The sequence below is a fragment of the Parasteatoda tepidariorum genome, chromosome 2 (genome assembly GCF_043381705.1).
Source record: "Parasteatoda tepidariorum isolate YZ-2023 chromosome 2, CAS_Ptep_4.0, whole genome shotgun sequence".
Lineage (NCBI taxonomy): Eukaryota > Metazoa > Arthropoda > Arachnida > Araneae > Theridiidae > Parasteatoda > Parasteatoda tepidariorum.
This window is the reverse complement of record NC_092205.1, coordinates 71,430,691-71,442,969: the sequence shown is the minus strand read 5'-3', so window position 1 is coordinate 71,442,969 and position 12,279 is coordinate 71,430,691. Positions and strand designations below refer to the sequence as shown.

The window sequence follows — 12,279 nt, the reverse complement described above, 5'->3', positions numbered from 1 at the left end:
ATATATATATATGTATAAAACAAAGAAACTGGAATGACTTACTTGTACAATTTCTCTGGCAAACGTCTCAAACTCATCCAAATTATTTAAATGCTTTTCAATTTTCTTCAGTACTTCAATCATCATAGGCAAATTCTCTAGAGAAGCTGAAAAGTCCTTCAGCTTTGTCATAAGGGTACCTAATCAAAAACAAAATAGAATTATAAATATTTAATAAAAAAATAGTAAATGAGCAGTTATCTTAAAAATCATTGCTATTTCCCCCACCCCCCACACACAAATTTCACTATTTTTTTTCACAAAATTAAAAAAAAAAGTTTCACGAATAAAAAGCTATTCAAAAAAAATTGAGGAATCAGACATTCATTTTGTTTTTATTAATATTCAGTCACTCTGCAATTAGAGCTAAAATCAGTGGCAGTTTTGTTAAATAAAGTTTTGTCTAATTTATGCAAACATTTATAAAATATTTAGTGCTTAATGAAGAAATTTTCTATTAACAATAACAACCTATAAATAAAGGACATAAAACTGAAAACCCGAGCAAAAACTAAGTAATATCTTGATCTTAAAATTAAGGCATACAAGCATTGTTTAATTTTGTTGATTGAAAGAGAGCGAGAAATAAATAAACTGCTTTCCTCAATTCAACACAAATAAAATCTTTTAAGCAACTTAAAACAAATTACATAATAAAAATAAAACGCAAAACAAATAAAAATGATTGGTGAATTTCAAATAAATATCAAGGATACTTTCTGAGAAAATTTTCACTCTTATATTAAAAAATGTATCATTATAAAAGGCTGTTGTATTTTAAAAGTATAGCAGGACCTCGATTATCCAAGTAATTGGAGTCCGGCCTAAATTAGATGAAAATATTTGTATTATAAAGGTAACACTTTTTAAACTGGTTTTTATCAATATTCTTAAATTTTAATACGACTATTTAATAAATGTCTTTTAGTCAAATAGGTATTAAAAAATAACAAGCACTATTGCTACACAAGAAATACACCTTAGTTCCTTTTATTTATTTTTAAAATGACCATTTGATTAAGGTTTTTTTTGTCAAATAGATGTAGAAAAATTTATTTGTAATAAGTAGTAGTCCTTAGCTCCTATTTCGAAAAGAAAAAAAAATTCTAAGATTTGTACAAATGAATATCTAGTTCTGAATTGTTAACTTTAAAGTTTTTGTTAAAGTTATGTTCATGTTCTTTTGCAATCCCTAAACAAAAAGTTAAGCTTCATTAACGTGAAGAATTGAAATAGAACTAACTAAAATTGCACAAAACATACCATTAATTTGAGAACTGGACATTAAAATCAATAATAAAGTTTTTTTTTAAGCATGAGAAATCTTTTCTTTGGCGGTGACAGTATTCCCCCCTTTTTTGTGAGGAAGAGAAAAGGATGAATACTTAAAAAGTTTAAATTAGCTATACTAAAGCATTTATCTGTTATAAAAATACTTGAGCTTTAAAATAACAAAATAATTATAACAATGAATTATATTTATTTAAAAATAATTCCCTTTTTTTTTGCTATTCTAAAAAAATAAATTTTTGCAATGTATCAAGTATAATCTATAATTTTAAACACAATGAATTAGCACCAAATCTGTATTCTTAACTAAATGTGCTTAAAACTACTAATAATTAAAACTTCGTAGAATTTGAGGTAAACAAATATTGTGCTAGAAAGAGTAATTACAAGTGAAATTTCTTTTGTAGTCATAACTTTAATTGCTTACAAAAATAACAACTCGCATTGCCTTTCTTAAAGAGAATAAATATTCTGACTGAGCATTAAAGATCAATTTGTTTATAATTCAATTATTTTTTTTTAATTTTGTATAATCAACTAAACAAAAATAAAAATTTTTTTAAAACACTTATTCTTTCAAAAAAAAAAACAAAAAAAAAAAAAAAAAAAAAAAAAGTTTGCGAATCAATAGTTGACAAATTAAATTAAGGTATTCTAAAAATATTAGGTAGAATTTACATTCCCTTTCTTCTTGGGAACAAAAATTCTGCCAGTGCATTTAGGATCAATTATTAATAATTCAATTATTCTTTTATTTTGTATAATCAACTAAACAAAAATATTAAAAACTTTCAGATATTGTTATTCTTTCAGGAAAACAAATTTATATGAAAAAATTACATTTTATTTTACTTTGGAATGTAGCATCAAAATTAAATATTTCCTTAAAAATTTTAAAGCAGTTAAGAATTGAACTAAGATATTCTAAAAACATAAGATAGTGCCAAAATGCTATTTCTCATTGAGAACAAAAATTCTCATTGGATATTAAGAATAAGTTTTTTCTTTAAAAAAAAGGGAAACAAATATTTAAGTTACATACCTCTAATTAAATCAAGCTTTGAGGGAGATATATTGGTATAAGTATAACCTAAAAGTTTTAGTATATTTTCCATGTAAGAATAGCTTTTCCAACTATCCACTTCTTGAAACTCATCAACAGCTCTTTCACTTAGCTTCGGAGACAACTTTGCAAAGGCAGAAAAAACAGAGAGAAAAAACCAAATTGATTCATCTCTACCATGACCAAAAGACTTTTCTATATTAGCAACATTCAAACTGCAAAAAATAATTAAAATATTAAATACTTTGTGATTTAATTTCATTATTTTTATAAAAACATAAATAAAATAAAAACTGATAAAAATTGCGTAAATTTTAAAGCTCAGCGAGATGTGTAAAACTTATTATACATGTCTTACAATGAACCATTCTGAAATTTGAAATGTTACAACACATTGGCAGTAATCATATGATTTAAGTTTAGTAATTTGGAACCAATAGTACTTAAATTCTCAGTTATAAACGTTCTAAATTTAATAATTGGAATGAAAAATATTAATGGTGCTGGCCTATAAGCAAAGCAAGTCAGTTGTTGCTAAAATACAGTCACTTTAGAAATGGCGAACAAATCTAAAAAAAATCGTTATTAAACAGGGTGTATAGCCAAATTATTCAACAAAAAATAAGCACCTTTTAAGCCTTTTTCAAGCACTCAAAAAATATTTTTAAGTACTTAAAAAAAATACCATAACTAGGCAAGGTTCGAAAGTTTATGACAATCGACGGTTTTATCTTGTTTTAACCGTTATGTCATAAAAAAAAACAAACCTTTTGGCATAGTTTTTGACAATTGTCAAAAATCATGAAATTTTGAATCGTGTAAAACGAAGGGCGTTTTCACACACAACGGACAGACTATACGGCGAAATACATTGGGGTCGAATTAATTATGAAAACGTTGAATAGAACAATTTGAACTCCGTCTTTTTGCATAATTCAAAGCGAAAATCAACATAGTAAAGGAAAAATCTCATTTTGGAAAAAGGGAAAATTAAGCATTTTTCAAAAACACCCAATGAGAAAAGCACCTTTAAGGGCTTTTAAAAAACAAAAATAAGCACCTGTAAGCACTTTTTAAAAACGCTACGTACCCTGTTAAAGAAAATAATCTTAACAAGTGACAAATTTGGTATTCTAGGATTAACAGAAAGAGAAAATTATAATAATTACAATTAATATAGAGCTGAGAAGGGTGGATACTATGGAAGTCCTGTCTTAAAAATTACTGAACTAAGAAAGTCAAGAAAACAATTTGGGTATCAGACAAAATGGCACCAGATTAAGAAGGATGGTTAAAACTATTTATTATCAACAATTATTTTTTTCCCCATTATGCTTTTCTTTATATATTTCATTATATTTGAGTCAATTAATGTAATAAAAGGAGAGGAGATCAAGTAAATAACTGGCTCATGCATTCAGGATGAATCTTGATGATTTTATCAGCTTTCATACCCACCAAACTAGTAAGCAACCCTATTTATACTGTAGTTGAGTCTCTGTTAAACAATGTTCTGGTAGAGCATATTTAAAAGCAGAATTTAATCATATCTAAAACATTTTTTCACTTTTAAGTTTTCCTTTTTTAAGCTGCACCATTCAAATACTCCTAGATAAAAAAAATTACTCTATTTTTACCAGCTAAGCATAACTGAATAAGAAACAATAGCGAAATTGAATATTTAATTAAATGAAAAAACATAATTCAATTTGCTAAATCAGTTGGAAATATGATCAATCATCACATCAAATCAGCTGAATCTATGCTCATTGTTCATCGCTAGATAAGCTACAAGATGATGTTGTAAAAGCAGGAGTCTTTCTTTAAGTAAAATTTACTACCGTTTAGCAGTACCTTCACAAATTCAAGGTTAGGAAAAACGCTAGTTTCATAAAATACTTCTCTTAAAAAAATTTTTTTTGTGTTTCGCAAGAAACGATAAATCCATATTTTTGTGTTGATTTTTTAATATAATTTTTAATTTTCACAAAATAGGTACCTCTCGGAAAAACCTAGACAGACCCCTGAAAAGTCAGGCGTTTGTCAGGAATTTCACGCTCATCAAACCAACCTTGTGAGAGAGTGTTTTCCTCACAGGAGAAGCCAGTTACTACTCTCCTTTTGTTTGTAAAAGCTACTATGCAAGATTCTTACAGAAGTCGAGTTCATGCTCTGGCGCGAGACTCGGTTATGGTTATGTTACTTTTTCTTTCATCTACTCATTTGTATTTTATTCATGTGTCACAATCGCCAAATAAAAAATGCTTCAGAAGAAGCTGTATTTTCCTGCGTTCTGCCACTACCTAAATTCACAATACACAAATAACATAAGAACACTCTACTTTCATTGACCTTTAAATACATCTTGTTAGTAATTAAACAGAGAGCCAACTGTAATTTATTTTCTTAATTCTTCCAATGCTTTTATTTTTATATCTTACAAGTTATAAAAATAAAAGCATTGGAAGGTTTCCTTACTTGAGTTTCTTATCAGTTTTCCACAAGCTAAAAGACTTTTGTAGATATCTTTGATGAGATAAATATTGTCCGATGGATAATTTTTCCAGCAAGGAGAAGGCACAGTCTTTAAGATCATCCTTATTAGAGAAGACATGATGCAGAAATCTATCTTCCATAGCAGCTAGGGCTTTAGCCTGTACTGTAGTTTCAGGATCATGCACCAATGGAGTAATACACTGTAACCAGTAATCTTGAGCAATATGGTTATTTGGATAGGCATCTAAAATGGTAGTAACTGACTGTATAACTTGTTTGCGTGAAGTTAGAATGGCATCTTTTGAAGCGGTAACAAAAAGCTACACATAAATAAAAAGAAGAAATACATATAATTTGAATATTTACAAGCAAACAAAGTGTAGAAATAGCTGTGGTAGCAAAACACTTTTCTAAACGATAAAAAGATATTAAGAGGCTTCTGAAGGTATTCAGAATATTTTAGGTACTTGCGTACTAACACCACCGCAGCAGAAATTGCTCTAACGGGCCAATAAAGAGCAATTTTATCTCACGGCTTCCTTGCTGTCTTGTTGTTTGCTGATTTTTGAGGCCTTTTTTTTAGTGCTACGAAAATGCGTCCTTGGGATTTGCCAAAAACAGAACAAGATGCAATTTTATTTTTTCAGGAGCGAAATATTTTACCAAAAAAACAAAAATGTACCAACTCCCAAGACATAAAACTTTATCTTGCTAAACGTACCTTTTGGAAATGTTATTTAATTTGGAATCTTATTTATTAGAGTTCATATGGCGACAGCATCAGGTGAAAGAAAATGGAAATTGTCTTGAATTTAAACTAACTTCTATATTGGCCCATTTTCCACCGAAATCCGATTGACTACTTAGATTCTAAATAAAGTGTTTTGAATTTTGAAAGTGTTTTAATTTTAAATAAAGATTTTTATTTTATGATTTGTTGCAAAAATTTTAAGTGTAGACTGGCGGCACTTAAAAACTGTCAAATCTGCAGCTGCAGTGGCTTTAATACGTATGTAACCATATTATAATAGTCATTAACCAAAAATAATAAGTTTTGACTCTTTATTTTATATTTCCGTATTATAGGGTCAATTAAGAAATTAACAAAATTGTAATCAAAGCGGTATAAATTTAAAAAATAATTATAAATGTATTATTTTAGGTTAATTAAATGTCATAATAAATACAAAAATTTAATAAACTGAAACTTTATAAGTCAGAAATTTATATTTATCACAGAGAAAAATTGTACATTAAATTTAAAATATTATTGATCATAATTATTTTCAGCTTAATGAGCCTATCAACATTATGAGTAAGTAAAAAATTCAATTGTCAAAATTAGAAATAAAAAAAAGGACAGAGTGCTTCCTCACAGAAAACGGCACTTTAAATTTTGAAAGTGCACTCACGACAGTGAAATTTTTTTAAATTGTGTAATGTTATGTAATAATTGAATTTGATCCTCAACTATTTTTAAATTTATCTCTTATACTATTTTATTTATATACTTAATAAAATTAAAGGCATGCTAAACGAGAATCTCTGAGCATCCTACATATTNAAAAAAAAAAAAAAAAAAAAAAAAAAAAAAAAAAAACTGATCAATTGATAAACAATTTGAAAGGTTTTTTTCTGTAATTTAAATGGAAAATTATTTAAAAAAAAAAAACAAAAGTGCATTTAAAAAAAAATAATTAAAAAATAATTTTACAATTCAAAATTGCTTAAATTCATTAATATATCCTCCTGAAAAATGTGAAACTTAAATTTACCAGTGCTTTGTTTATTTATTATTATTTTTAAATAGATGAACAAAAAAGCAGTGTCTTTAAGGGATGGCAACTTATTTTTACAAAAAAGCGCTTAGGGAGAACACTGGTTAATGTTATTGCTAAACTATATTAGTCAAATATTGGGAAAACATAAATATTTAATTATTTTTTATCATTTTACTTTTTAACTCTATATTTATCGCTTACTCTTTGGTATGATGTCAGATTAATATCACTACAATCTTTTACCAATCCTGTCTCCTACCCTACTGATGAGGGTGCACCATTAGAAAGGTGCCAATACCACTATCAATTTAAATACATTTAACATAATATGTAGTAGTAAATCTTATTTATACTTACTTTTAAATAATCAGCAGACAAATATACAGGATCAAACAAAATCAAGTTTTCCAATGCTTGAAGAGCAGCTTTTTTAGCATTTGCAGATGAGTCCTCTGCTCGCCTATAAATTATAGCAGCTATTTCATCTAATATTCCTCTGTAATCCAAATTGTACCAAAATGCACGGTTTTCCCCATTTACATCAGATTCAACAATTTCTTCCAAATCTTCTGTTTTCGCTGTAGACGGATCTTTCATGAATTCTGTCAGAGATTCTAACAATTTTTTAGTGTGTTGCGAGATAACAGTCAATGCTTTAGACCTCACACCTGATGCAATATCATCGCAACGAGTAAGAATCGAAAATATGACCGGAATCGGGGTCAGATAAACTTCTGCGGAATCAGGCAAGCCAGTTTTATCAACTCCGGGAACATTTTCACTCAAAAGCAGCCCCAAGACTTCTAGCGCAAAAGTTCGATTGTTTGTATCGGCTGAATCAACGAGCAACAGTAGCCACTGCAAAAATTCAACTAAATCGCAAACCACCAGATCAAACATTATTGCGAAAATAGCATAGGAAACAGTCGCTCTGAAATCACTCTTGTCACTAACTTGCAAACAAAGTCTTTTTAAAGTAGTTTCCGTTGGTTTGGAAAACAATTCTTGATTGTGTGCGAGATTATATTTAACAAATGAAACAGCATTGTCTTTAATAACAACAAATTTATGTGGTATAGTAGTTGCCTTTTTGATCTTTGCACATAAAATATGAGTATTTAAACCCGAGAGAATAAATGAACAATTACTTTCTTTGTCACCATTCATTTCCGCACGGGCGAGTATTAGCATACCTTGGGAAACAAGTAATGTCACTGTGGAAGTTCGACTATAACGTCGCCTACGCTCATCTTTACTCATATCCAATAAATTAACATCAAAATTGAGTTTGTTATTAGAAGCTTCACAAGCAAACAATTCCGTTAATTTTTGAATGGTGAAATCAACAGTTGTAATATCACTACCCAAATGAAAATCATTTAAAAGTGGAATTAAAGCATCTAAAGTACTTATAAAAGCAGGTAAAAGTGCTTCAAAATCCCTCCAAACATAAACAGTGTCTTTCGTTTCAGGCACATGACTTGGCATTTGCAGACAATCAACACATGTTCTATATAGATTAGGATGGAAAACAGAATATGCAGAACTTCCTGGAATTTTTAAACAGATGAAGTAAAATCTAGCACTGACCAATCCCAATTTTTTATCTTCAAGAGAAGAAGACGTTTTTAAAGCTTTAGAACACAATAAATAAATCATTCCCAATACCTGTTTCACAGAAATGTCAAGGTTATTTAGAAAAGTCCATAATACTTCCTCTTGCGCAGAATCATCAGTATTTGTAGCAAAACTACTGTCTTCGGAAACGTTACTTTGACGTTCAAACCATTTCTCACAAATTAAACATATTTTATCTAACGTTTTGAAAGGGTCATCAGCAAATAGTATACTGGTAGTCATCGGATTTTCTTCAACATCATTGTATTCATTTTCGATTACTTCATCAATCCATCGTTCGTTAATTTCACCGAAATTAATACTGTCAAAATAAGTGTTAGTGTCATTAAGTAAACTGTCTCTATCGAACATTTTGTTAATTTTTTTTATATCACAAATAAATTCTAAATGATTGAAAAATACAGGAGTGGGTATTTACAGAGAGATGTCACATAATCCATTTTCATAAAATTCGTAATCTATTTATCGGATAAAACCGAGCAAAAGTTCTGAAACAATGTCTAAAAATTTAAATAAAGTATGAAAAGCAATCTGTTGTACTGTAACGTAGCAATTGGCGGGAAAAGCATCGGGAATTTAAAATATTAAGTCACTAAAATTAAGGATATAAAACAAGTCTATTCTTTCAATAAAATAATATTTTACTTGAAGTGATCGTTGTATGACAAATATTTTTCAATGAAGATCTTAATGCTAAGTCAAAAAAATATCAAACAGTCTTTTGTTTATTTCACATCTCTATGCACATCTCGCAATTTGAAACAAGAATCGATTTCAAAACTGTTTAGAACATAAAGACATACTTCATGGCATTAACCTAACTTACCAAAAAACACTCGATTATGATGACAGAGGTCGGTCAAGGATCATTTACACTGCACACAAAAAAATCGCGTATGCGATTTCAGAGAAGCCAGCGAGAACTTGATTTGTGAGATTTTTGCAGGTAAACGTACTTCATTAATGAGGTTCTCGTTCGTATCTCCGAATTCGCATATGCAAATTGTTCACAAGCAATGTGAATATCCCTTCATACTGAATGCAAAGAATTCGCATATGCGAATTCAGAGCTACGAATATAAACTGGATTGGTGAATCGTATTTTTCCCAGAGAAACCTGCCAATCAGGTTTACGTTCACATCTCCAAATTCGCAGAAGCGATTATTTTTTCACGCGAATGGTCGTCGTGTTTTGTCTCTGATGATTACCAGTCATATGACTCGGATGAATATGTTTTGAGTTACTGTTATTTTCAGTTTAAATTAATCTTCGTTAAAATTTAATTTACGTAAAGTTCTATTTTTTCATTGTTGTAATCTGATTCTTTAACGTCCCGCAGTGGACTGATCGTTAAGACAAGGTTCCCAGCAGATCACCGAAGTCAAGCATCACTGACTGCTGTCAGTGTGCGGGTGGGTGAACACTTGGATCAGTCTGCATAAGGACCAAGGATGTGTGGTACTGGTCCTCGTTAAACTGTTCTACCGTAAAGTGCTCGACTTCGCGTGCAGGTCGTCGGGCTACCGAAGNTAAAATTATAAATCCCCTCTGCTGTGATGACATGTCTTCGGATCATCCTCAGGGATGTTTCCCAGACCGTCGCCAATAGCCCATTGCTGCCCAGTGCAGCTCTAGTGCGACGTAAATGAACAAATCAAATCAAAACTGATTCTTTAACACATGTTTTTCTTTGCTTGAATGCGCTATCCGGAGAGAAAAGCAGTTCCATGTCTTTACACTCCCCCTACTCAGTTTTGTGGAAATGGATTGCAAAAATTCCTTTTCTATAATAATATTTGCATTTAATTCTAAAAAGTGTTTCCTGCAATTTCCACGATGCTTTGTTTAAGAATCATGATCGATGCAATTTTGAGTTCTAACTTAAAATTTTTTAATAATGTTTGAAAATCATGACAGAAACTAACGTACTTGTTTCTCAAATGACTCCTACTCTAAGTATGAAAGCATGCGAAGTGTTCAAATTCGCGATCAAAATGGGCTGCAGTTGGCGTAGAGCAGAACTCTCTACATATGGCAACATTTCGCATGCTTTCCCCATCAGCGTGTGGAGAGTCATAGAGGAAGGAAGTAAGTTAGTTTCTCTCTTGATTTTCATATAGATTAAAATCTTTTAAGTTGGAAAACTATATGGAACTGAAAACTTAATTAAACATAGTTCTAAAGAAAAGCATCACGGACATTTTAAAAAATATTTTTATTAAATAAAAAGGAAAAAGATTAAGAAAAGGGAAAATATCGTAGAACATTCCTATATAACTGAAAAAAGGAGGAGAGGGAAGGGAGAACGGGCCAAGGGCATGAAACCGATCTCTCCCCAGATGGCTTATTCGAGCGTTGAGATCGCCAATAAGTAGAGAGTTCTGCTCTGCGTCACCTGTAGTTCATTTTGATCACTAATATTAAAAGTCAATATTCCTTTCTTTTTCAACAGGTATTGCAAAAATTGTTAATTAGTACATTTATAAATGTGTTACTACTTCTTTTACAAAGATTTTCCTTTTACCAATTACTAGAATTATAAAATCTAGTGATTGCCACAGCTTCACTTTTATTTTGTAGGAGAATGCGGGGAAAAACGAGGTACTAAGGAAACAAAAATTTAATGTTATTTATTGTATCTTCCTGCTTATTTTAAAAGATTTTACTAGCTACTGTCAACCAGAAATATTTGTAAATTAACTATCTATGCAATAACAGAACAACTTAATCTCTTAAATTAGCGTGCAATGGAATCTCGCATATATTATTTTCGATTTCCTCATGGGACAGTTGCCACCATTTCTAAAATTTTTTCAGACTGCGACTACCATGTTCACTTGACATGGTAGTAGCAGTCTGAATTGAACTCTGGATGACATTTTTCTCGATCAAAATCTAAGAATTGCCTTATTTTACCAAATTTTGAATGATCTTTGTGCGAAGAGTCAACCATAAATATTTATGTCCTAATAGTTAAGCTATTAGTTCAAATAAGGAGCAAATTTTGAACGTTTCATCAAAATCAAAAATATCACCTTTAAAGTTCTTAAAAAAATTTAAAAAAAAAAAAAATTGACACTCAATTAGAAACTTATTTTTAAGTTTTTTTGAAATTTGTTCTGAGCAAATTGCAAAGGGAGTGTATAAAACCAGGTTATCTGAGCAAATATAGATTTTAAGGATGGGTTCATTCAATAAGCTTAAAAAAAGTCATGCTTTATGAATAAGATTTTCTTGAGGTATAATTATTCAATGAATCTACATATTTATTCAGGGGATTCCACAATCACCACTCTTAACCTATATTTTTAGAATTATTGTATACAATGAAGAAAAAAAATGGCATTTCATGAGATGTCTATTATAATTTTATAGAAGAATTCTGTCGAATTGTAAATTACGGTGAGATGATAAATATGAAAATCTAGTTTGATTTCCTCATTTAACTTAAAGGTGTATCGACTAATCACCTTTAACTACACTCTTTCGAAAATCAAACGAGTTTTTTTCTACCTCAGTAGGGATTCATTAGACTTCCATAGCGTTTTTATTTTTCTGCCCTTAAATGCGACTCCTAATATTAAATTTTTTTACGTCACTTTGACAAGAATTCTAATAATAGACATTACGGTGATAGTGGAACACTCTGCATGCATCAAACAAATGAACCTAACCTATTAAATAGAATTGGCCTTTTAAATAAAATAGTCATTTCTAAGTAACGTCATTTCCCCACTCTTCATACTTTTTCTCATTTCGTTACCATGGTTATTGGAAATCTTGCTTTTTCCTTGGCGGTTCGTTTTAATAAGAAGTGGGAATATACCGGGCTGGGATAAAAGCAAAATTTTCGGATGCCATGATAGCGGAGAGGAGAAAAGTATGGAGACTGAATAAATCAAGTCTATTCTATTTACAAAGAGTGTGAAAGTGGAATTTACTATTTTATATGAATTATACATTCATTCGAT

General features: G+C 30.0%; 1 protein-coding gene across 1 annotated transcript in view; it reads right to left on the bottom strand.

Annotated features, from left to right (window-relative positions):
• Nucleotides 1-9,350, bottom strand: part of LOC107454462 (Chromosome associated protein D3) — a 14,032-nt gene extending 4,682 nt beyond the window's left edge. Inside the window, exons 1-4 of the mRNA XM_043041941.2 lie at nucleotides 7,027-9,350; nucleotides 4,871-5,208; nucleotides 2,372-2,607; nucleotides 43-179 (exon numbers count right to left, since the gene is read on the bottom strand). Coding sequence (XP_042897875.1) covers nucleotides 43-179; nucleotides 2,372-2,607; nucleotides 4,871-5,208; nucleotides 7,027-8,658 — 2,343 coding nt within the window. The 5' untranslated portion in view covers nucleotides 8,659-9,350. The remainder of the gene's footprint in view (nucleotides 1-42; nucleotides 180-2,371; nucleotides 2,608-4,870; nucleotides 5,209-7,026) is intronic.
• Between the last annotated feature and the right edge of the window lie 2,929 nt (nucleotides 9,351-12,279).